The sequence below is a fragment of the Microcaecilia unicolor genome, chromosome 8, assembly GCF_901765095.1.
Source record: "Microcaecilia unicolor chromosome 8, aMicUni1.1, whole genome shotgun sequence".
NCBI classification, from domain to species: domain Eukaryota; kingdom Metazoa; phylum Chordata; class Amphibia; order Gymnophiona; family Siphonopidae; genus Microcaecilia; species Microcaecilia unicolor.
The window spans coordinates 65,122,399-65,148,956 of NC_044038.1; the positions used below are offsets into that span (position 1 = coordinate 65,122,399).

At 45.2% G+C, this 26,558-nt stretch overlaps 1 protein-coding gene across 1 annotated transcript in view; it reads left to right on the forward strand.

The window, feature by feature from the left end:
• MGRN1 (mahogunin ring finger 1) overlaps positions 1 to 26,558 on the forward strand; it is a 180,203-nt gene that overhangs the window by 64,646 nt on the left and 88,999 nt on the right. Inside the window, exons 5-6 of the mRNA XM_030212140.1 lie at positions 12,822 to 12,939; positions 26,053 to 26,119. Coding sequence (XP_030068000.1) covers positions 12,822 to 12,939; positions 26,053 to 26,119 — 185 coding nt within the window. The remainder of the gene's footprint in view (positions 1 to 12,821; positions 12,940 to 26,052; positions 26,120 to 26,558) is intronic.

Consider the following 26,558-nt stretch of genomic DNA (forward strand, 5'->3'; position numbering starts at 1 on the left):
CTAATTAGATGTACTAGAAATAGAGAAAACTAGATCATTGTTATACATGTGACCACGTCCTTTATTTATTTTTGACATTTGTACCCCACATTATCCCGAACATTATTATTAGCATTTGTATAGCGCTACCAGACGCACGCAGCGCTGAACACCTGATACAAAGAGACAGTCCCTGCCCAAAAAGTTCAATGTGGCTCTCGGTGGCCATTTTGAATATCGCCGAGACCGTCAGGCAGCATACAGGAGGACGGAGGAGGACGGAGAGCAGCGCGCTGGGCAGGAAAGAGGGGGCTCTTTCCTGCCCCGACGTCACTAGACCACCAGGGAACATCGCTGACGTGAGTAGGGGAGGGCGATCCCGAACTTGGACAAGACGCACCGGAGCACCTAGGTTTTAGAGGAGGGAAAAAGGAAAAAAATTTTTTTTCCTATTTCCCTCCTCTAAAACCTAGGTGCGTCTTATAGTCCGAAAAATACGGTAATTGGTCTGACCCTTGATTGCTATTGACAATGAATTCCACCACTTAGCACCCTGGTATTTAAAGTCAGCAGAGTGAATTGATTTATAACACAGTCTTGCAATCTGGAAGATGAAGTTTAAGGTAGTCCCTAGAACAAGTAGTCCTTGTTTTACCTATGTGACTAATGTGTCAGACATAAACCTGTGCTGTGCTTGAGGAGGAGCACAATATAATACATCATAGATGTATTTCTACTTTCAATCAGAGGCAATTTAATAGTTTACAAGTTCCCATATAGAAGAAAATTGTTCCCCTTTCCCTCCTCATATTCTCTTTTGTTGGAAAAATCAGTTGTCCCCCTTGATCTGCCACTCATTCCTCTCTCTCTCTGCATTCTAGTCTTTTACTACTACTACTATTTATGAAACAGGTGGGAAATCAGGAGACGAAAGGCAAATTTTGGTTCCAAACAAGGCAACTTTATTGCTAGCAAGTGAACAGCACCGAGTAGCCTCGGGACACTGTGTGTCATAAATCATCTGACACTTACATTTATACTTCCCTTCTGGGCCTGCGCATTTGGCCCCTTACACGTCACAACTATCATGCGCAGTAAACATTTGTAGTTCTTACAGTACAAAATTGTAGTCCCAGTACGTACACACGTCATAACACTGAAATGATACTGGCAAGAAAAACGAAACTTAGCAGCTTATTCTGTACACACAATACTCCTTTCTAGCACAGGAGATAAGGTGCGGCTCAGGAATGCAGGGGGGGTGTCAGCACCCTCCAAGGTCGCCTATTCAGATGGCGTTGCTACGTGCAAGCTGGTCTTGTATAGGCCTTGCAAACTACTGTTACAAGATATATATCTAATAGCCCTGCATTCTGTCTGCACATTAGTAAACAGCAAACTTGTCTTGTTAGTAAACAGTAAAACTGGATAAGGCACAAATGTCCAGTGCAGTAATAAGGTGTGGCCAAACAGCCAAAAGCAGAGGTAGAGTGCATAAGTAAAAGTCCATCAGTAGGCACAAAACATGAGGTTGTCCTGTTGCTCAGTAGTATTCAGGTAGTACCGGCGTTCCACTCCTTCATTCCCCCCTTTTGATACTTGAACATCCATTCTGGTGGAGAGTATCACCTCCATGAACCCTGAAACGGAAAGAAAGGACAAGGATAGTTAGCGAGGGAGGCAACAAGCGAGCCCTAAGCCCTTGCGCAGCCGTTGGTTGCTTCGCCGGGGTTGAGACGGAGGGCCCCTAGTGGAATCCCCCCCCCTTTGTAGCCGGTCTTTTGCTGGCACAAGGGTGATGGCCCATTGAGTGACTCAAGGGGTTCAAAGTACACGTCAGCCACAAGGTGCTTCATCGTCAGCTTCATCAGACTGGGGAATGGGGGAGTACATCTGGAGAGCCATAAGTTGGGCAGCAGCACGGCGATCAGCGATGCTTTCCATGGTGGAGCGGAGGCACCTGAAAACTAAGGGAAGAGACAAGGGGATTAATAGGCAGGACAGCAAAAACAGGCCACCCATGACGAGGAGGCCTCGCAGGCTCCCGGAGGTTGGGAGCCAGCTGGTGAGGGAGGAAGTCCAATCCCACGCACTGTTCCAGGTCTGGACGGGGACGTGGGCCAGTTTGACCATCCGGTCAGTTATCTCCCTGATGACATGGCTCTGGTCATCAATCTGTAAGCAGCAATTACTGAGGTTAAACTTGCCACACACCCCGCCCTCCTGGGCTAAGAGGTAGTCAAGGGCCAAGCGATTTTGGTAGACGGCGGTAATGAGCTTAGTGTTTTGTCGAGCTAGGATATTTAGGGCCAGGGCAGAATCGTTAGTGAGGATTTCGAGTACGGCCTGTAGGCGAATAATGCGATTTAGCATGTAGATAGGGGTGCGGTACCCCCATGTACCATCTTCAGCCCACGTGGCCGGTCCATAGTAATGAATGATGCGTTCAGGCGGCCACTCATTGTCTTTCCAGTCTCCAATTTGGACCTTGGGCTTGACGGGTGGGAAAGACCGTCGTCGTCGGGTAGGATTATCAGGCCCCTTTTCCACGTAAAGGGGGATACCCAAAGTTTCGCCGACTTGTATGGGCAGAAGGAAAAAACTAGGTCGGACCGTGCCCAAGAGGCAGGTACCGTACCAGCGGGTCGGGAGCTGTTCATAGGCCCTGCGTCCGCAGATATAGTAGTAGCCCGCCGGGGCTACCCACTTGAGGGAAGCGTTCCCTCCGTAGGTCCATGTCATGTTCAAGGTGGGTTCTGTCCAGATAGGCTCCGGGGCGGGCAGGTTGTCCGTTTGCCACCAGGTCGTCCGGCTGCCATTGTAGTGAAGAACCCCCGTACAAGCAGAGTCTCCCACTGGTACAGAGTAACGCTTCGATGGCGCTCGACTAGCGCAGAGGGTACCTATGATATTTGTTCTCAGGGCCCATTCGTACGGCTTCGGCCGTTGGGGAAAGGTAATGTTAGTGGTGTTGAGTGCATCCCATGTGTGTTGTCGGATCTCTCTCGCTTCCCAGGGCCATTGTTCACCCATGTCGGTGCCTCCACAGACGAAACAGTTGGCAATTCCGAGGGAGAGGGCGATGTTTTCAGCCAAATTGAGGAACATATTTCGGGCTTCTGGGGAAATGGGGAATTTAGTCTCGGTCTGCTCAGCACGAGCAATTTCATCAAATACGTCTTGGTAGCCGACAACAGTAGTCTGGTAGTGCGTAGGAGGCTTCGTTTCGAGACTCTGATATATGGTAATATATGTCAACGGATCCATTCCTCCGCCGTCAATGCCGAGGCCCCACGTTCCTCTCCAGGGCATGTCGTGTCCTCGGATGGGCCAGTCTAGGGACACATAGTTACCAGAACCTCGACGAAATTCACCCAGGCCGGCGCATCCGGCATATCCTCCTCCCGTATAAGCACATACTCGGTCCCAGCCGGAGGCTCGAGTGTCGCCGGCGCATGGGAGCCACACCCACGGGGAGCAGCATCTCATGTCCGGACTGAAGGGGCAGACATACTTGTGGTCCTTAACGTATGCCTCTCGCCAACTCTGGCTACCACACTTGCGAGACCAAGGGTGCTTGTCCATGGCGGCACAGACGTCGAAGGTGAGGGTTGCCACAGTTTGGATGCCACCGACAAGGATACGAGTGGAATTAATGTAATACAGGATGCCATCTCCCTCGACTCCCGGAGGTCCGGCCACATACGCAGGGAGTCCTACGCTGAGGGTGACATTGTAATATCTTGGTTTGGTAGGGCTGTGGCAGATAGTGAGATTTCCTTGGAGGCATCTGTGGAACTGTTGGAGGCCATTCGGAGTGATGAGGGCACAAGTCGGGAGAAACTGGCAATCGCCTTCCGGGGGCTGCGTCTGGTGAATGAGGGTAGTGACTAGGTGATATCCTTTCTCTATACGGTGGCGCACGAGGCGCAAACATTCAGTACAGTTCTGGCTCAAGGGGTAAGAGCTCGGGACTGAGCAAAGGAGGAGTAGTAGGCTAAGCATCATATATGCGGTGGAAGGTATCCGAGCCTTTGCAGCAAGAAGATGATAAGGCCCACGATTATGGCTGCGATAAAGAGAGAGCCAAAAACGCAGTGGGTCCAGAAACTGAGTTCCTGTTGCTGGGCAGGCATGAATCTGGTGGTTCACGTCTTTCTTAGAGTCAGCCGTAATGGAGCGTCAGGATGTTGGTGCGCAGTCCAACGCTTCAGGGAGCTGCTAGTGGGAGCAGCAGGCTTCAATCGGGTCCAATGTATCCACACTGGGCTTCCTGCAATTTTAACAGCGGTGGAGGTCGTTAGGAGAACAAGGGAGGGCCCCTTCCATTTTGGCTTTAGGCAGTCAGATTCATCCCACTCTTTTACCCATACCTCGTCTCCCACCCTGAACCTGTGCGTCGGATTGGTGAGGACCAAGGGAGCTACTCTTTCAGTGTACTGCTGGATGTCTTGCACTACCTGGTGTAAGGCTCTCATCTGTTTTACTAAGGAACTCTCACCCTGTATCTGCAAGGAGTCGGGAAAGGAGGGCAGTGGTGGTGGCCTAGCGTACATCATCTCGTAAGGAGTAAGGCCTGTAGCCTTGGGGGTACACCTAAGATGCAGCAAGGCCAGTGGAAGCAGGTCGGGCCACTTGGCTTTTGCTTCTTGGCATAGCTTGGCAAGCTGGTTCTTCAGGGATCGGTTAGCCCTCTCTACTACTCCACTGCTTTGGGGTCTCCAGGCACAATGCAACTTCCAATCGAGGCCCAGTCTGGTACTGAGCTGTTGTGTTACTTCACTGGCGAAGGCGGGGCCGTTGTCAGAATTTATTTGCTTGGGGAGGCCGTATCTGGGTAGGATTTGATGAAGCAGTAGGGAGGTAACTTCTTTAGCCATTTCCGTTCTAGTGGGCTGGGCTTCAATCCATCCGGTGTAGGTACACACGGCGACGATGATAGCTTTGTAACTGCGCGCCGGGGGCATGTGTGTGAAGTCAATCTGGCACACGTGGAAAGGGCTGGTGCCTCGGAGAACATGTCCTGGCATAGGGCCGGGCCCCGTTCGAGGGTTGTTCCGGGCACAAGTCGCGCATCGGCTGGAAGCGTTTTTGGTCCACAGGGATAGTTTGTTGATGTAGTAGGTCTTCTCAAGTAAGCGCCCCAGGGCGTCCCTTCCCAGGTGGGTGCGGTCGTGAGCCTCCTTGGCCACCGTCCAGGCCAAGGCTTCGGGTATCCATATGCGCCCATCCTGTAGTATCCACCAGCCATTGCGTGACTGTAGACCCTCTTGTTGGGCCCATTCCGTTTCTTGGGGGGTGTAAATAGGGGTCTCCGTAGGGAGCTGGACGACGAGTACGGGGTCAGGAGGGTGAGAGGAGTAGGGGAGCTGACTTGCCCTTTTTGCAGCGTCGTCTGCCCGCTGATTTCCCCGGGCGATAGGGTCCGTTCTTCCAGTGTGGGCCCTGCAGTGCATCACAGCCACCTTCTTCGGCTTCCATACCGACTCGAGTAATTGGCAGATTTCAGCGGCATTTGCAAGTCCTTTCCCTTCAGCTGTCAGAAATCCCCTCTCCTTGTACAAGGCTCCGTGCACCTGGAGGGTGAGGAAAGCGTATTTGGAGTCGGTGTAAATGTTGACAACTTTCCCTTCAGCCCACAGGAGGGCTCTGGTGAGGGCGATTAGCTCCGCTTTCTGGGCTGATGTTCCGGGTGTCAGAGCCATGGCCTCGATCACATGGTCCTCAGACACCACCGCATAGCCAGCTCTTCGAATTCCCTCTATCACCTGGCTGCTTCCATCGGTAAAAAGGGTGATGCCCCCTTGCCAGGGTTGATCCTTCAGGTCAGGTCTGCTCGAGTGCACAGTGGCCATGACCTCTTCACAGTCGTGGAGTGGTGGTTCAGGGGCCGGAAGGAGGGTGGCAGGATTGAGGTTGGTCGTATCCAAGATCCGCACCTCCGGATTTTCGCACAGGAGGGCTTGGTATTTGACCAATCGGGAGTTGGTCATCCATCTGGGTCCGTGGCTCTCGAGTAGGCCGCGGATGGTGTGGGGTGTGGTCACAAAAAGTGTTTGACCAAACGTGAGTTTATTGGCCTCGTGTATCAGGAGACAGGCCGCTGCAATGCTTCGGAGACAGCCCGGCCATCCTCGTGCCACGTTGTCCATGCTCTTGGAGAGGTATGCTACAGGGCGTTGCCAGGTGCCGACCAGTTGGGTGAGAACTCCAAGTGCCAATCCCTTCTTTTCGTCGATGAACAAGTAGAACGGCTTAGTCACATCTGGCAGTCCGAGCGCTGGTGGGGCCACAAGGGCCTCCTTGAGGTCCTGAAGGGCTTTCAGTTCGTGTTTCTCCCACTGGAGATTTTGGCCCTCGAGTTCAGGTCCTTTCAGTTTGGCGTACAAACTGTGGGTCAGGATGGCAAAATTGATAATCCAAATGCGGCAATATCCAGCGGCTCCGAGGAGTGCCCGTAGTTCCTTCTTATTTGCAGGAGTGGGTTGGTTGCGGATGGCTTGGGTTCGGGGGATACCGAGCCGTCGGGTTCCTTCTCGGAGGCGAAACCCCAGATACTCGACTTCGATCTCGCATATCTGCGCCTTCTTGCGACTGGCCCGGTACCCCTGGGCTTCCAGGGTTTTCAAGAGGTAAAGGGTGGCTTCTGCACAGTCCGTGTACGTCTCACGGGCCACCAACAGGTCATCCACGTATTGGACGACCGGCCCGTACTCGTCTTGGTACGTTTTCAGGTCCTGGGCAAGCTGGTCACCAAAGAGGGTGGGGGAGTTCTTGAACCCCTGGGGAAGCCGGGTCCATGTATATTGCTGCTTGGTTCCCGTCTGTAAGTCTTCCCACGTGAAGGCAAACAACTTTTGGCTGTCAACAGCAAGAGGGATGGAGAAGAAGGCGTCCTTCAAATCAATGACACTGTACCACTTGGTCTGAGAGGGCACTTGGGCTAGGATGGAGTATGGGTTCGGTACGAGGGCAACTATGTCGGCTACCTGGTTGTTGACTTTCCTCAGGTCCTGGACGGGTCTGTACTCGGATGTTCCTGGCTTCTTAACGGGCAACAATGGGGTGTTCCATGCGGATCTGATTGGCTTAAGGACTCCCTGTTGAAGGAGTTTCTGTAGATGTATGTGCATACTATGCCGGGCTGCATAGGGGATGTGGTATTGTCCTTGGTTAACAACTTGAGCATTCGGTTTGAGCTCAATCCAGATGGGGATAGCGTTTACGGCCAGTCCGCCGGGGTTCAATTCCGCCCATACATCAGGCACTTCATCCATTATGGCCCGCCTCTGCTGGGCGAAAGGGGTATTCTGGTCGTAACGGCAGTCGCCGGGTCCCACAGTTGGGGGAGCGTGTAGTCTCCATTCTTCTCTTACTGGACAGATAAGTGTTACTGGCCGATCTTCAAAGCGAGCTTCCACTTCACCCGTAGTCTTGAACTTCAGGGTGGCCTGGAGCTTACAGAGTAGGTCTCGACCAATCAAGGGGACCGGGCATCCAGGGATGTGTATGAACTGATGGGACACCATCGTCCCTCCGATCTGGACTTGGCGCTCTTTGAGGAGGGGGGCCGCAAGGGATTTCCCGGAGGCTCCCACAATTGGTATAGTTTCTTTCGTGGCTGGGGCTATGGCAGTGGTGATAACAGATCGCTGGGCCCCTGTGTCTAGTAAGGCCTTCATAGATTCTGTCCCCACCCGAATTTCCACCAGAGGGTCAGTGGGGACTTTGCCCTCCCGGTTTCTTCATGCTGTGCCGTCTCGGGTAGCGTCCACAGCCATCTGCCATTCCCTCCGGTCATCCCGTCCTCTCTCTCTTCGGCCCCTTACACGGCCTCGCCTAGGGGCCCCCGTGCGGTCGCCGGTCTCCTCCTCTCTCTGCCGGTCCCATGATTCCTCTTCTCTCGGGTTGTCCCGTATCTCCTCTGGACAATCAGCCCACCAGTGTCCTTCTTGTCGGCAATTTGCACACTGGTTACGCCCTATGGGGGACCGCGTTCCTCTTGTTCTCCTGCCCCTCCCCTTTGGTCTAGACCTCATTCGTTCTTCCAGCACCGTGGCCAACACATCTGCCTTCTCCCGCATCCGTCTGGTCGATTCCTTCCGGGCCTCCACCTTCTCCTCCTGGTCTCGATATCCGAATACACGATCAGCTATAGCTTTCAGTTGGCTTAGGCTCATCCCTTCGAACCCCTCCGTTCTCTGTAGCTTTCTTCGTATATCCGGTGCTGACTGGCTAACAAAACTCATAACCACGGTTGGGAGGTTCTTAGGGTCCTCGGGATTTATCGGGCTGTGCCTCCTAAATGCTTCCATAAGTCGTTCAAGGAAGTCCCCTGGACTCTCCTCCTTTTGTTGGACTACACTGTGGATTTTTCCCATGTTGGTAACCTTCTGCTTCCCCTTCTTTAAGGCGGCCAGGTACGCCTGTTGGTATCGGCGGATAAAGGTTTGGCCTTCGGCGGTTCGGTAATCCCACGTGGGGGCAGCGATGGGTGCCTCCGTTTCTAGTAGGTTCTGTAAATTGGCATGGGCCGGATTCGCATCCCGAATGGCTTGCTCCATATTTTGTTGTAAAAGGCGGCGTTCTTCAGAGGTCAGGATGTGGGCGCTCAACTGCCTAAGGTCTGCCCACGTTGGATTATAACTGTATATAATACCTTCCACCAGCTGTATCAGCTGCTCGGGTTTCTGGTCGTAGGACGGCCCATGGAATTTCCAGTTATACAAATCGGCGCTTGAGAAGGGAACGTGGCTATAGACGGTTGATTCGATGGGCTGGCCCCCCCCTTCCGCCGGGTTAGGGGTATAGGTGGTGGACTGTCGAACTGGGAATAAGTGGGAGGTTCCCTCTTTTCGGCTGGACGGAAGGGCCTGTTGCGGACTCGATTGGGGGAACCGAGTAATGTTCTTCACAACCCGTTTACTCTTCCGTGTGGTTGCGGGGCCAGGTGACTCAGGTGAGGCTGGGCGGGACGTCTCCCCGGCATCCGACTCTGACCCGGAAGTCCCGGCATCAGCGGGGCCTTCTGCTAGGCCCGTAAGGTCAGGGTACATAGGAGCATAGGGCGGCGGCGCGATGTCGTCTTCGTATGCTTCCGCCGTAGCAAGTATCGGGGCTTTTGGAAGCTTCTTCTCGGCCAAACCCTGAACTTTCCCTGCGGTTTTCTTTGGGGGTTTTTTCCTAGAAAGTGTGTTGGTAGTACTGGGCGTAGTTCCTGCTTTCACCCTGGTAGCAGGGGGCGTGGTCTCAGTGGCTTCAGTGCTAGGGGCGGTAGGCCGTATGGGGGCGGTCCCTGCGGCCTTCGGGACGGCAGCGGTTGCCGAGCTTTGGAGAGCGAAGGCGTGGGTCGGCAGGGTTCTAAGTTTGGTTTTCCGGCCTTTTCTCTGCTTTACCAACATGAGGGCGGCCTTTTCTACCTTCCGTTGGGCCCAGGCCGGCGGATCCCGGACTACATCCAACCACGCTTCTATGTATGGAATGTCCTCTGGACAGCCTGGGTTCCCCTCAATTATAACAATATTCATGACCGCCGCCACTTTCTCATACTCGAATGACCCTTCCGGGGGCCATCCAGCAATTCCTAGCCCTGGCCACATAAATTGACATCTCTGTATCATCCCGGCCCTGCTACATTTATCTAGGTCGAACACTTCGCTGAAGTGTTCCGTCATTAAATCTAACGGTGAAGACCCACCCCCGCCCATCCTAACCTGAGTGCCAAAGGACAGGTGACGGACAAAGGGGGAAAAGGGAGGTGGAGGAGTAAGGGGTCTCGTTCCACCAGACACAGAAGGGTCAACACTCGGCCTGACCAGGACGCGGTCGCCCGGCCTGGAACTGCAAGCCCACTCACACACTTTCATACGCCACAAGAAACCCCCCCTCGTTCGTTCGCCGCTCGGTTTCGTCGCCGGAGCCTAGTGAGTTTCGGGACCTAGTCGGATACCAATAGTCCGTATTAGTCACTGGCTAAAAGAGGGTGATCACGCCTCTTCTTCGGTCCTTACTGGGCCGGTCACTACGTAGAGTATACTCGCCTGTCCGCCGGGGTCGCAGGCCGCGCCGTCGTGCGCTTCTCCCTGAAATGGAAAAAGGTGCCTTGTCGGAACCACACAGCCCCCTCTACAGTCAGGCGGAGTGGATCGGCCCTCCTCCGGGAGATGGACGCTGAAATCAGCGGTGGCCACTCACCACCTCCTCGGGTGGGAATCGATGACCCGATCCGACTGCAGTGGGGGAGGGGAAGAATATAATCCGATTCCCCTTTCTACTTCTGTCCCATCTGGGTCGCCAATGAAACAGGTGGGAAATCAGGAGACGAAAGGCAAATTTTGGTTCCAAACAAGGCAACTTTATTGCTAGCAAGTGAACAGCACCGAGTAGCCTCGGGACACTGTGTGTCATAAATCATCTGACACTTACATTTATACTTCCCTTCTGGGCCTGCGCATTTGGCCCCTTACACGTCACAACTATCATGCGCAGTAAACATTTGTAGTTCTTACAGTACAAAATTGTAGTCCCAGTACGTACACACGTCATAACACTGAAATGATACTGGCAAGAAAAACGAAACTTAGCAGCTTATTCTGTACACACAATACTCCTTTCTAGCACAGGAGATAAGGTGCGGCTCAGGAATGCAGGGGGGGTGTCAGCACCCTCCAAGGTCGCCTATTCAGATGGCGTTGCTACGTGCAAGCTGGTCTTGTATAGGCCTTGCAAACTACTGTTACAAGATATATATCTAATAGCCCTGCATTCTGTCTGCACATTAGTAAACAGCAAACTTGTCTTGTTAGTAAACAGTAAAACTGGATAAGGCACAAATGTCCAGTGCAGTAATAAGGTGTGGCCAAACAGCCAAAAGCAGAGGTAGAGTGCATAAGTAAAAGTCCATCAGTAGGCACAAAACATGAGGTTGTCCTGTTGCTCAGTAGTATTCAGGTAGTACCGGCGTTCCACTCCTTCATTTACAAATACCAAATAGCTAGAAGAAGTTGATATTAACCCAGTGTGGTTGTCAGTAAACTCTGAGTTCTCCAACAATCCCAATAAAACAAGTTTAGAGTTATGGGGAACCGGTTTGTTTATTGCCTTGGCAATCTGTGAGCAGATTCCCAAAAGTACCTCACACTTCTAGAGAAATTAGATCCGTTCTTACGTTGTCCACTCCCTTCTGGTTACCTATTACACGCATGCAAAATAATGGATGTGTATTTGAGATCTGCTTGACTGGAGTACCATGATTGAGGCTCGATGACACATTATTACATTACTATACTGTTAAATTATTGTACATACAAGTTATACAGTTACTTCATGTGTACCCTGCCCCCACAAATGCAGCCATCCTTCCAAGTGCCATTCTAACTTGTGCCCTCTTAGTTAACCTAACTAGTGTACTTGTGACTTGGTTACAGGTAAAAGGTGTTGATATTTTATCCAAGTATCTAGTTTGAACTACTTACTTACATGAGATATTCTGATTCTGGATTTAACTAGAAACAGTTTGCTGCCCTGTTTGATCATTAACTATTAAAAAAAAAAAATACAAGCTCCTGCAACACATTGAGATCAGAGAGCACCCACAGGGCAACAAGTGCAGCAGCAGCCATGGAAACAGCTGTTACCATAGAGACAGAAAGCATGAGGCATGAACAGTGACTGTTATCCTGCATAAAGGAGACATCAGAAGAGCATGAAGTGGTTATATAAAGAGCAAATAAATTAGTATGTTTTGATTCTTCAAATGTCCTGGCTTGAAATGTCTCATAACTGTTGTGACATAGAAAAATGCAGCAGGTTAATGTACTGTCTGCAGAAGCTAAAAGAGTGAAAAAGCAAAAGGATATTTGAGAAGTAGTTTAAATACTAGGAACCCTGGATGACTGTAGGTGTCATTCAGTATGGCTTGGGATTTGGTACCTTTCATGAGGACAGTGAAGATTCCAGTGTCTGGAAGCCATAAATGGAATCCTGGTTTGGATTAATGGTGCCTCAGTTGTTAGTTCTTTAACCCTATTTTCTGAGTTCACAGAATGTTAATTTTGGATTTATCTCATTCCTTTTCAGGAGTACTGATGGTGGACTAGATTTATGTATAATAGGTGTTTTCCTGTCCCGGGTGAGGAGCGCAGGTTACAAACCAAGTCTGCTGCTGTAACCATTACATAACCATTACAGTGCTCCTCTACTCAGATGCAGTATTATTTACAGTATATATGTTTTATGCTTGAAAGAAAATATCTGTAAGCAAAGAGGGAGGTCATGTCTTCTAGGTAAAAATTTAAGGATACTTGAAAAAAGCAGTAGTTTGACCCCCCCCCCCCCCCCCTTTTTCCTACATAGTACCTCTGCTTACGGGTAAATAAATGCAATAGGTTTTTTTGACTCCACAGAAGGTTGATTCTATACAAAAGAAGGTGCTGTTTGCAAGTGACTATAAGTCAGAGCAGTGGGAAGTGAGGGCTGGGGTTGGAGGTTTTCTCTCTGCTCTGGCTGTGGAACTGATGACACTAGAGATTGTTCTGCTTCAGTTCTTTGATCACAGGCCCTCTGTGTTATACTGGTGATTTGAAAATACAGCAAGCATCATATATACTAAGGGCAAAAAAAGAAAAACTTAGCATAATCTCTTAAACCAAAAAAGCAAAACCCAGTCTTTCATTGGTTCCTCTTTCATTCTTTGCCTTTTGGCTATTCATGGAGATCAGATGTCTTTCTCTATGACTTTGTGCTTCCATGTGCATTTCCTGAAAGAGAGACATGAATGTTTTGTTTTGCAGCCAAATACATTGCAGCTATTGCTTACAGCATGCTTTGCTTGCTTTCTTCAGGTACAACACAAAGAATCCGTCTTTCCAATCCGAGACTGTTCATTATAAAAGAGGTGTGAACCAGCAGTTCTCCCTGCCTTCCTTCAAGATTGATTTCTCAGAGTGGAAGGATGATGAGGTAATTAGTAATTAACCTAGCCGTCTTTAACGTCGCCCTTATATACTGTGAGATGGATTGTGATTAGCTATGGATATTGCAAGCAGAATCTGGCAAGTAGCCGAAAGGATAGTTAATATATGTGCCAAGAAATGAAATGACCAGGCTAGTAACAGCACTTTGTGCTGTCATGTGGAGGCCTCCTGACTTTGTTCTTGGATGAAGTCTTCCACATCAGTGTCTAAGCTGGGTCTTGAATGCTCGCTGACCAGTCTGATTTCCAGGCCAGCCACAAAAATTATGCTGGATGTAGCTTTGCATGTGGTGGAGGCAGTTTATTTATTTATTTATTGCATTTGTATCCCACATTTTCCCACCTCTTTGCAGGCTCAATGTGGCTTACAATACATCATGAGTAATGGAAATAAGAAGAGAATAAACATTTGCTATTACAGAAGGATTTTGGATTACATGGTAAAGTTAGAACACGATTGTAATAGGACAAGAAAGCATTATGAAACAATTCTGGATATATGTGAGGGAGTTCATATGTGTTGATGTTTGTGGTATGTCTTGTTAAAGAGATGGGTCTTCAGTAGTCTGCGGAAATTGGTTAGTTCATAGATTGTTCTCAGGTTGTGTGGCAGCGCGTTCCAAAATTGTGTGCTCATATCCATATTTATTGTGGCTATAGTGAAAATGTTTTGGTAGGGGATGCTCTGCAATCAGCTTGAGAAAGATGCTTCCATGCAACACATGCAAAGAGGGGAAGGGCAGTTGGTCATTAAGACAATACCTGGTGGCTAGGTTTATAGCCCATGATATAGGGCTCTAGAACTGTAGAAAACTCTATTTAAAATAATGGGGGAGGAAGAACCCCTGGGTAGTTGTGATTGAAGCTTCATAGTGGCAGGATCCCAGCACTAGTTTTGACTGAGCTGGAAGAGCAGAGAAGAGGATCTGCCAGATCCCAAAATTCAATAAACAGTTTAAGATGATTGGATCTTAGCTGTGTCAGGGCTTTTCACCTCTAGATCATTGTATTGTTTGCAGATAATGTCACTTCTATTTTTATGATTGTATAATACAAAATAAATTATAGCATTATATTCTTTTTTGATTATATAATATGTTGCATATGGGTTTCACCTGTAAAAAGGTATAACTCAAACTGAAACGTCGGGATGCGTAGGCAGTGGTTCAGTAGCCTCTGATATGAATTAGCCTTGTTTTTGTTTTTAGTTTTTTTGTTGTTGTTTTTTGTAAAACCTCTCTGGACTGGAGATAAGTAAATGCCCTTGTAGGCCTATTCAGAAGTGAGGCTTGAGAGTGACTGTGCATTGAGGTGAAATCCCTTTGTGCCCCTAGAACAGTGATTTAGAACTCAGGATGTGTGTGTGGGCCACCATTGTAAGATGAAGTGCAAATTCTGGTGCCCAATAAAGGGGGAGAAAAGCTAGGCATGAGCAGGGTTAATTGTATCTTTCATATTTGGCTGCTGAAGCATTGTGGAATTGGGAACAAGTGAGACCATCTGCTTTTGTGCCCACCCTCCAACCTATAAGTGGAAAGGAACCAAACAGAGAGAATAGTGGTAGAGAAAAGACTAGTATGCGAACCCTATATTACAGAATCACTGTGTTAACCTCTTTGACAACCATTCCAACATAAAAGCCATCTAGATTGTTTACATGTCTTTATGACACAACAACAAATCTGCACAGACCCTGATGCCCTTGCTGCTTCCTTAACAAAACAATCCTGCCCAGCGCAGAGGTTTCTTTGTCTTCAGAGGCAGCATCTCCCATTCCGGGAAACTGTCACAAGTCTTGAGGAGGAAGGGGGGAGGTTGCTGGTACTCAGCCTCTATTACTATGACTGAGGAAAAGTAACAGCAGCAGAAGCTGAGCTGATAAGCTACCCTGCTCAGCTGTAGTTTGATCAACCTCATTTTTCCTACCCTAGACTGTCCTGGACTTTAATTCCTTGCACTGCTGTATACCCACTCTCACTCACTGGCATTCTGCATTTATTGTTGTTTCTCTTCCTCTGTTCACGGATTGGTTCATTCTGCAGGCCAAGACTAGACATTCATTTCAAGCCATCAGTCATTGGAAACAGTTTGCTGGTACATTTTGGTTATCTCATCTGTCGTTTAGGAAGAATATTAAGACTCTGCTCTTCAGAAATTTGTACTACAAAAAGATTTTTAACCATAATTGTCTTTTTTTTTTTTTTTTTTTTTTTTACTGTCCTCACAGAGGATTGTTCTGGCTCTTGATGTTACTGTTATCCGCTTTGAACTTCAAGGTGTAAGCGGGATATATAATACAATGCTGCATTGTGGATAGTATTTGTGTTGGTATCTACTGTTTCCTATCCAAGATTAAGTAGAGTGGTGTGGTAGCCGTGTTAGTCCACTCTTAAAGGTTATCAATAGAAATCAAACAAAATAAAACATGGAAAAGAAAATAAGATGATACCTTTTCTATTGGACATAATACATTTCTCGATTAGCTTTCGAAGGTTGCCCTTCTTCGTCAGATCGGAAATAAGCAAATGTGTTAGTTGATAGTATATATAAGTGAAGCATCAAAGCATTTCAATGACAGTCTAGCAAGGTGGGGATGGATAGGAGGTATGCATGAGTACATCAAAGCATTTCATTTCATTGATAGTTTAACAGGATGGGTGTGGGTAGGTGAGAGGAGAGTGCTAAACAGAGAAATACAACTTTATGGTTTATAATGGGCTAGAAAACCTAGATCCTTGTTAAGTCCTGTCTGTTGGGTGTCAAAATATTCAATCATTCTGACTTCAAAGGTTTTACGTTCGTGTATTGTTTTAAAGTTACCCTTCAGGATTCTTACTGTGAAATCACTGGTGTAGTGTCCTGGTCCTGTAAAGTGTTGGCCCACAGGGGTGGGAATCTGACTGGCACCAGCTTTTTTCATGTTGTGTCTGTGTAAATTGAATCTTGTCTTAAGCATCTGGCCTATCCAAGATTGTATTTCCTTTTCTTTCTTTCTTTTTTTTTTTTTGGTGGATATATTTTTATATTTTTTTGTACACCACTTTGAACTGCTCACCAGCAAAGGCGGTATATCAAGCATAAATAAAGTCCAGATGTTGTTATGTTTGTTGTTAAGTGAGGAATTAACTACAGAGTTTCTCTGACTTCCTGGTTCAGTCACCGTCCTAGTGCCTGCCCTGTTTTCAGCCTAAACTATCAGAATTGAATGATCCTGCTCCTGTTCCTGTTTGCCAGTCTAGGTTTTAAGCAGGCTTAGCCTCCCCCAAGCCTCTCATATTTGCCTATGCATTTTTTCTGTGGAAAAATGAAGAGCAGACCAGTCCATCCCAAAGCATGGTCTTTATTCACTATACAATTCAGGTATTATATACACATATAATACCTGAATTGTGTAGTGAATAAAGACCATAGTTGCTGTGAGATAGTGGCATCCTGTGGTTAAATTGTAAAATCCAACCTTTGAAATCTATCTCACAGCAACTATTAAGAAAGCTATGTGGTTCAGGCAATAGGTTTCACAATAGAATTTACAACAAACAAAGTGAAATACACATCTGAACTACTAAGAGGCAGCTCATTAGGGTAGGGGTGTGTTAGCATAGAGAGCAGGGGGAGTGAGTAGAGCACAAGTTTCATGTTGATTTCAACATTTTCTATCCTGCCCAACAGTGAAACTATCTGGGTGGTTTACAATGTAAAAATAGAAAAGAGTTGAATAAAAACAAACTATAACAAATTGGATACAGCTGGATAATGGTAGGAACTACAATTTAAAATAGGAAAGATGGGGAGAAGGTAAAAGCAAGAGGGTAAAAGGGAGGCAACTGTTACCTAACTGAAACCAAAAAATGGAGCAATTAAGAGTAGGCATCCCCGAAAAGAAAGGTTTTTAGCTCCGCTTTAAAGAGGGGCGGTGAGGAAATCTGTCTTAGAGGGTGTCAGGGAGTTTCATAATTTAGGGCCTTGGACTGAAAACATTGTGTGCCTGCTATGTTCATGAGTTATTTCTCTAGAGGAGGGTATATTGAGGATATTAAGTTCTGATCTAAGCAGCTGAGTCATGGAATAGGGAGTGAGATACCGCAGAAGGTAATGGGGTTCCGGTACCGCAAGCATCTTAAAAATGAGCAGTAAGATATTAAAAGTAATTCTATGGGAAATAGGAAGCCATGAGGCGTTAGATGAGGGGTTATATGATCATATTTTTTAAAGTGAAAAATGACTCTAATAATAGTGTTTTGAACTAATTGTAGCCGTTGACAATCTTTGATCCAGATTCCTTCATAAAGAGAATTACAGTAATCTATTTGAGAAATGACTAGAGAATGTATCAAAGTGTTAAGTGGGGGGCTACAGCAGGGATTGGATAGATCTAAGAAGACACATTTGTAAAAAGATCGTTGCATTTTTGAGATCTGGTCTTGAAAAGTAAGAATGGAATCCAGTATAAATCTGAGTAAGCGTGTAGAATGAACTTGAGAAACTGGAAAGCCATTGAGAAGAATTGGTGATGAAAGAGGAATGTGGTCAAAGGGGGAGAAGAGTAGAACTTTAAATTTCTGTGGGTTAAGAGCCAGTTTATTATCAATAAGCCATGAAGTAATGAGACTGAGTTTAACATTAATTGTAACTATGTTCTGCTGATTAGAAAGGTCAGTTGGGCAAATTAGTTGAATGTCAGCATATACGAACGTGAAATCAATGGATTCAGCAAGAGTAAGAAGCAGGGCTAAAAAAATATTGAAGAGTAGTGGAGAGTGTGGAACCTTGGAACACCTGCTATAGATTGACAAGATTTAGACTGAGTACTCTGAGAATGAACAGTGTATTGCCTATTTTGCAAGCATGAAGAAAAACAAAAATAGTCAATGATACCTATAGAACATAAACAGTTAAGTAAGAGGGTGTGGTCAATTAAATCAAAAGCCACAGAGAGATCCAAGGATAGAAATACTGTACAGGATTTATCCAAAAAGTAACATAAGATTAGTAAGACCTAATAAAGCTGTTTCAATGCTATGGTGATGACGGAAACTAGTTTGATTGGGATGTTGATTTTGGAAACGAAATGTGTGAGTTGTATATGAACAATAGATTCAGTGATCTTGATAAGAAAAGACAAATTGGCTATGGGCCTATAATTAGTAGGATCACTGGAGGGAAGTTTGGCATCTTTAAGTTTTGGATAGATAATGGCTGATTTCCACTCTGTAAGAAAGGAAGAAGAACTAACTAAAACATTTTCAATAAAGATGAGGGCAATGGATCCAGAAGGAGTAGTAGTGGGTCACATTTGTGAAATGGTCCTTGTGAGTTCAGCAGATGAGGGAACATGAAACTCTGACAGAGTACTATAAGGCAATTTGTGAAATGGTCCTTGTGAGTTCAGCAGATGAGGGAACATGAAACTCTGACAGAGTACTATAAGGCAATGAAAGGTTATGATCAAAAGTTGGAATAGATAGGGATGGATGAGATGTCGATTGAGTACTAGCATCTGTATTACTGCGCAGATTTGTTATTTTAGATTGAAAGTGCGTTGCTAGTGACTGAGCAAAAGGAATGAGATTATGGAGCAAGTAGGAGTCTTAAATATAGTTAATATCTTTAGGTTTTTATATAGTATTGTTGTATTAGAAGCACTGGTAATTTTGGCCGAATAATTTTTTTTAGCAGTGAGTATGGCCTGTTTATAGGAAGAAGCAGTGGATCATAAGGAAAGATCTTGTAGCTAAACAGCCATTTTCTCTCGCCCTGACGTAGTTGAGGTTTGTGAAGCCGAACGTTAGGTGCGAACCATGGTTCAGAATGACGGTTAGAGGAAGAGATGGTACGGGGTGTCAAAGGAGCTATTGGAATTATAAGTTGTATTAAGATGGAGATTCCATTATGTAATTTGATATTCCAATGATAAAATATAAAAAGAAGAAAGATCCAAAGAAAGAGCCTCAGATAGAGAAAGTGCCATAAGCTTAGAGAAATATCTAGAATAGGTTGTTTTGACTGAGGAAGCAGATATAGAGGAAGAAAAAGAAAGATTAGTCAAGATCAAGAAATGATCCATCCAAGGTAAAGAATGAATGGGAAGTAAGTTATGGGCATCAGCAGTTAGCAGTAAGACTAGATCTATATGGCTGGTTCGATGTGTAGGACTGAACAAATGCAGAGTTAAGTTGAAATAAGAGTCAAAAGGTCCGTTGAATTAAGGAAATTAATATCATCAATGTGGACATTGGAGTCTCCTAAAATGATAGGATGTGCGTTAGTTTGGCAGTCATTGATTAACAATGTATGGAGAGAACTAATAGAGGCAGCAGACAGAGGAGAGGGATGATAAATGAGCAAGAAGTCTAAGGAAGAAGAATTAGGTAGATGAAATTGAAGTTCCTCAATAGGGGGCTGAAAAAAATGTCAAACTGAGAGATTAATTTTAGAGGAATAAATAACTGCTAAACCTCCTCCTTGATGAGTTGAACGATTATGGTAAAGATATTTATAACCTGAAGGTGCAACTTGATTGAGAGAGGCTGCATCGGATTCAGTGAGGCAAGTTTTTGTTAAGTATAGAATATTTAACCAGTGTTCTAAAATTAGATCACAAATTTTAAAATGTTTTCTGTGAATGGAGTGGCAACTTACCGTTCCTAGCTGAAGGGGAGGAATGGGGAGGGCACAGGAGAGAGGAGACATGGTGGCGAGAGGGATACAGAGTAGTTGCCTTATCAGTTGTGGAGGAAACAATCAGTGTTATCTGGGGTTGGTGTCCCCAGAAGACCGGAATGATACCAGAGTCATGGAGAAAAGGGTAAAAATCAAGATAGAGAAAAAGGACTCCTCGTAGAATAAAAACTTACCTATGATGTAAAAGAAAATGCGCAAAAGGAGCACACCTATCGTGCACTGCTAGGCAGTAGGGTAATAAAGGATACGAACAGTGACAACTTCCGGTAGGCAGTAACAACAAGCAGACTGGAACTGCTGCATTCGAGGAGAAGAGCTGGCACGGATTCGGCAGAGATTCCTGTTGCCTCTGTGTATGTGTGTGTCTATAACTGGGAGAGTAGAAAAGAAAGGAGATGCAGTTTAAGGAACAATTTATTAACTTTCAGTGTGTCAATTTCTGTACTGCAGAAGCTGGAACTGCTTCTTCCATAGAAGTGCATTGGGCCATTTTTTGGGGGAGCCTATTTTTCTGGAAACAGTAGTCCAATCTGTTTCATTTTTGAACTCAGTAAGCATTTTCACTAGTTTTCCCTTGCCAAATTTGATCACATTCTCAACACCTTATGCATAGTTTTCCAACATCTGTTGCATTGAAAAGACTAATAAAAAAGGATTCCTAACATTGGGGGGGGGGGGGGGGGGGGCAGAAAATGGAATATAAAAGGAAATTCAATTTAAGCTGTTACATTTATCATTTAGAAACGTTTCCAAGTGAGAAGAGTCCAAAATTATGAACTTGTTCCTTTGATGGTTTATAAGACAGCTTAAAAGAAAGGATGTGGGAAAACATGCAGCATATTCTTAATGGAATTCTTTCCTCTCTCTCTACATATGTGCATGGCGGTGTTTCTGTGTGTCTCTTTGACTTAAAGGCGAGAGTAGTGTGGATAGCATGAGCAGTATATGCAGTACCCAAATATTGTGTTGGCTTGGAAGGGATAATAGCATTAAACCTAGTGTGATACTATATAAAATTAGATTTCAAAGGATGAATTATACCGTGAGCACTATTTAGAACTTTATGAAACCCCTCCATGATTCCTCCCACCAGGAATGACCTGGAATGTGTCCTGAGGACTAGATTGAGAAGAACTGCTTTAAAGAAAGTTTCTAACTAAGAAATAATTTCCTATATGGAAACCATTTTGCTTACTTCTATCTCTTACGAAATGGGGTGGGGGGGAGTGGAGAGACATCACCAAAATCCCAGCTCATTTCTCATCAGGAAAGTAACAGGGACTGGGAGTGCAGTTTACCCAAACATTTACATTATTACACCAACTTCCATCTGGTTTTCCGGTTCAAATCCCACTGCTGCGGACTGTGAAAAATTGTAGAATGGCAGATGAAATTTAATGTGGATAAATGCAAAGTGATGCACATTGGGAAGAATAATCCAGATTAGTTACCTTATGCTAGTGTCCACCTTGGGAGTTAGCCCCCAAGAAAAAGATCTTGTGTCATTGTAGACAATATGCTGAAATCTGCCGAGTGTGTGGTGGTAGCTAAAATAGAAAACAGGATGCTAGGAATTATTAAGAAAGGGATGGTAAAATTTATTATTACATTTGTATCCCACATTTTCCCACCTATTTGCAGGCTCAGTGTGGCTTACATAATACCGTGAAGGCGTTCGCCAAGTCCGGTAGGGAGACAGATACAAGGTGATGTAGTGATAGAATAAGGTACTTGTGTTTCAGTTTTTATGGGGTTGAAGAGAGGAAGGTTCTATAGTGTTCAATACGCTCTTTGGTTTTGCTGTGTTGCAGAGTTTAGGCATTTAAGTTGGGTCAGTAGGGTATGCCTTTTTGAGCAGGTTGTTTTTTAGTGATTTCCTGAAATTTAAATGGTCATGTATTTTCACGGCTTTTGGCAGTTCGCTCCATAGTTGTGTGCTTATATAGGAGAAGCTGGATGCATAGGTTGCTTTGTATTTGAGTCCTTTGCAGTTTGGGTAGTGAAGGTTTAGGTGTGATCGTGATGATCCGGATCTGTTTCTGGTTGGTAGATCTATGAGGTCTGTCATGTAGCTTGGGACTTCGCCGTAGAATTTTGTGGACCAGGGTGCATATTTTGAAGGTGATACTTTCTTTGATTGGGAGCCAATGCATTTTTTCTTGGAGGGGTTTGGCACTTTCAAATCGTGTTTTACCGAATATCAGCCTGGCTGCTGTGTTTTGGGCAGTCTGGAGTTTCTTTATGAGTTGATCCTTACATCCCACGTAGATTCCGTTACAATAGTCTGCATGGCTTAGTACCATTGATTGTATTATATTGTGAAATATTTCCCTCGGGAAGAAAGGTTTTATAAGTTTAAGTTTCCACAGTGAGTAGAACATTTTCTTTGTTATGGAGTTTACTTGGCTTTCAAGAGTAAGGTTGCGATCGATTATGACGCTGAGTATTTTTAGGGTGTCTGAGATAGGGAGGGTGTGGTCTGGGGTGTTTATGGCTGTGGGTTTGTACTTATTGTGTGGTGATGAGAGGATGAGGCAGTGAAGTTTTTCGGTATTCAGTTTCAGTTGGAATGAATTTGCTTATGAGTCCATGGTGTTCAAACCGAGCTTGATTTCATTTGTGTTTGAAGGGAATGTAAATAAGACCAATAATACTATAATGCCTCTGTATCACTTCATGGTGTGGCCTCACCTTGAGTATTGTATTCCATTTTGGTTACTGCATCTCAGAAAAGATATATTGGAATTAGAAAAGGTTCAAAGAAGAGCAGCCAAAATGATAAAGGGGGTAGAACTCCTCTCATATGAGGAAAGGCTAAAGAGGTTAGGGCTCTTCAGCATAGAAAAGAGACAGCCGGGGGGGGGATATGATTGAAGTCTATAAAATCCTCAGTGGTGTAGAACAGGTAAAAGTGAATCAATTTTTTATTCTTTTGAAAGTGTACAAAGACTAGGGAACACTCAATGAAGTTACATGGAAATACTTTTAAAACAGGAGGAAATATTTTTTTCACAAAATGAATTGTTAAGCTCTGGAACTCGCAGCTGGAGGATGTGGTAAGAACAGTTAGAGTATCTGGGTTTAAAGAAGGTTTGGACAAGTTCCTGGAGGAAAAGTCCATATACTATTGAGAGTCACAGAGAAGTCCTTCTTGCCCTGGATTGGTAGCATGGAATGTTGCTACTATTTGGGTTTCTGCCAGGTGCTTGTGACCTGAATTGGCCACTGTTGGATACAGAATATTGTGCTGAATGGACCATTGGTCTGACCCAGTATAACTATTCTTATCTTCTTATTCTTCTCCTTGGCTAAATTAAGGCTACATTCTTCTTGGAGTAATGCCTTTAGTTGCTTGGCCCTATCACTCTGGAATGTGTTTCCAGTTGATCTCTAGTTAGAGAGCTCCCATAAAAAATTTTAAATTATCCTTAAATACCGTATTTTTCGGACTATAAGACGCACTTTTTTCCCCCAAAATTTGGGAGGAAAATGGGGGGTGCGTCTTATAGTCCGAAGGTAGATTTGGCTGGCTGGCTGGCTGGCCGCCCGCCCTCCGAGTTCGGGATCGCCCTCCCCCCGGCCCTGTCACCACTTCTCCCTACTCACGTCACGCGATCTTCCCTGGTGGTCTAGTGATGTCGGGGCAGGAAAGAGCCCCCTCTTTCCTGCTCAGCGCGCTGCTCTCCATCCTCCTGTATGCAGCCTGACGGTCTCTGCGAGATTCAAAATGACAGCCGAGAATTGAAGTCTCGGCGGCCATTTTGAATCTCGCCAAGACCATCAGGCTGCATACAGGAGGATGGAAAGCAGCGCGCTGGGCAGGAAAGAGGGGGCTCTTTCCTGCCCCGACGTCACTAGACCACCAGGGAAGATCGCGTGACGTGAGTAGGGAGAAGTGGTGACAGGGCCGGGGGGAGGGCGATCCCGAACTCGGAGGGAGGGATTCGGACAAGACGCACCGGAGCACCTAGGTTTTAGAGGAGGGAAAAAGGAAAATTTTTTTTTTCCTATTTCCCTCCTCTAAAACCTAGGTGCGTCTTATGGTCCGGTGCGTCTTATAGTCCGAAAAATACGGTATATGCTTTTCTGTCAGGCCTTTTCTAGTCATGTCGCTCTCCCTTCTCTTGTTGGTTTGTATTGTTCTGTTGTAATATAGCTGGTATTGTACACCACTTTGATGGCTTGTCTTGAATGGTGGTATATCAAATAACTGAATAAATAAAATTGATTTGTGAATTTCTTTGCTTCTCAGTTTGCAATAAATGTTTCCTCTTTAAAAAAAAAAAGAAATCCTTGGGCTTGGGAAACGGTACTTGATGTTCTGATATACTAAAGCCTCTACTACTACTGGACATCATTTCAGAACCTAAAGCAAAACTAATGTCCTAGAACAGCAACAGATTCCAAAGGAAGAGCCACAGCAATTAATCCCTTTGAAATAATCCTTATGCAGCCAATATCTGTGTTTCACAGTTTCTTTGAACTCCTAATACCAATTTTAAACTTGTCACCACACTTTCTTTGCTTGTTTAACACATTGTGCCTACATTTACGTCAGTAGAGTCTAAGTGATTCTTGTCTGAATTTTCTACTGCTTTATTTTAACTGCTTTGTTGCAGCATTTCATATTCAGTTTGTCATGTCTCCATTTCCTCTATTGAAGGATGCTAAAATAACTAATAATTTTTATGTGGCTTCAATGTGTGCATCTAAGAGGAGAGGAACATGAGAGCATGTTAAAGTATCTTGTCGAGGTTGGGATGGGGGCAGTGTTACACAGACCCAGGGCAGAGATCTGTAAGGGATCCCCAAAGTCTGCCATAAGGCTGTTCTGCCTTTGGTTTTGGGCAGGCTTGGGGCCCCTTCTAGCATGGAGGCCCAGGGCAAGTGCTCTGTTTACAGACCCCCTAATGACAGCTCTGAGGGAAAGGTAGGCCTTATAGTACATCTGGTATATCCTGTAACAGAAACAACAACAAAAAAGCATATATGAGCAATCATTTATGATGCAATATAAAAATATTTAAAATTCTGCAGAGTATGTTGTTTGCAGAGTGGAAAGGTAGCCTAATGGTCAGGGTAGTGAGGGGAGAACCACAGAAGCCAGCCTCAGATCCCACTTCCATTCTTTGTGATCTTAGGCAAGTTGCTTAACCTTCCTGTAAGCTACTACTGAAAAAAGAATGAGCTAAAAATCCAAACTTGCTTCCCAACGCTTCTGCACAAAATTATAAAAGGAGGAGGAGTAGCCTAATGGTTAGCGCAGTGGCCTGGGGGACTGGGTTCAATTCCCATTACAGCTCCTTGTGACTCTGGGCAAGTCACTTAACCCTCCATTGCCCCAGGTACAAAATAAATACCTGTAAATAATATGTAAACCACTTTGATTGTAACCATAGAAAGGTGGTATATCAAGTCCCATCCCCTTTCCCTACCCCAAGAGTTTCTGGTAGCAGTTTTTCCTGTCTGTCTCTGCTGCCCTCTTCCTTTGCATCTATGCTTTTTTCTTCTACAGTGGGTCTGTCTAATTTCCAAATGTTAGTCCCTTTATCCCTATTTTTAATCACCTTGATTCAAGCAGATCATTCTCCTTTTGCTTGCATTATCTTCCCTAATGCAAGGGTTTTTTTGAAATTCAGCTATTCCACCTAAATCCTGCTTTTTACAGTTTCATTCAGTGTGCTTTAAAGGGGTTAGATTCACACAGTTGCATTGCCTGAGGAAGACTTTAATAGGCAGAATAGCAAATTATGTGGTCAAAAATTAATTCGCCTGCTTTTTTAGTTTTGTAATGTTTGAAAATATCTAATGCAGAAAATTAGCTTTGTGTTTTGGTAGATTAGAGCACTTCAGAACCTCTTCTATTAGCTGTAATTGAACCTGTTATCTTTAGCTGTTAGTTATGAGGTGCAGGCTCTGGCACATTATATAATGTGTCTCAGCTGCTTCTGCTGAAAAAGCAGCAATTCACAAATGCACAGACTCTTTTCATGCTGTGTTCTTCAGCTTCTAATTTTGATTGATTGATTGATATAGTTATTAGAACTCTGCAGAAGCAGACTGATTAGTAATTCCATTCTGGACTGAGCTGGTTGAGTAATGGGAGATTAGCATTTTGTGCTGGTTGCATTGTAATTTTCTTGGTGCTGTGTATCTTGACAAGTGCTATGTAATACCGTTTGGAGTTCCAGATGGTGATGTGCATATTTCTTCTGCTTTATTTTATTATGGTGGTAGTCAATTCTACTCCTGGAGGAGAATAAATGGGTTGGGTTTTCATCTATCCTTAATGAACATATATGAGAGATTAGAGTGCATATCATTGCCCCCATCATGTGTGAGTTCTTGTAGACCCTGAATTCTTATAAAATATTCTGAATGGTGTAACAGCCTTACCTTCTTGTGTTCTTTCCCAACAGCTGAATTTTGATTTGGATAAGGGGATTCTCCCAGTGGTGATCCAGGCAGTTGTAGATGAAGGGGACGGTAAGGAAATAGTTTTTGATTTTCTTCTGTTGCTCACATTACTTTTCTCCTGATTCAAAATGAGAGTGTTTCTTCTAATAAGGGCTGGATTCTTTATGCCCAGTTTACTTAAAGATCTCATGCATACACTGATCCTGGTTTACATCTATTTTTTTACATAATCTTAGATGTGGTTTCCCTGTTAACCTTTGTGTACATTCAAGTGGATTAAAAATATAAATAAAAGTATGTATAAGGTGGTAACTTAAAAAAGTTATCTTGTGTGTGTGTATGTATGTATTATATATATAAAAATGTATTTATTTTCTTGGTACTTGATATAATGCAAATTGAACCCAAACAGGTAACTAAGCAGTTAACAACATTCAAAACAGCAGGCATCGTGTGCTGAGAGTGGGGGGAGGGGGGCCAGCTTTTTAGCTTCCATTTAAGATTAATA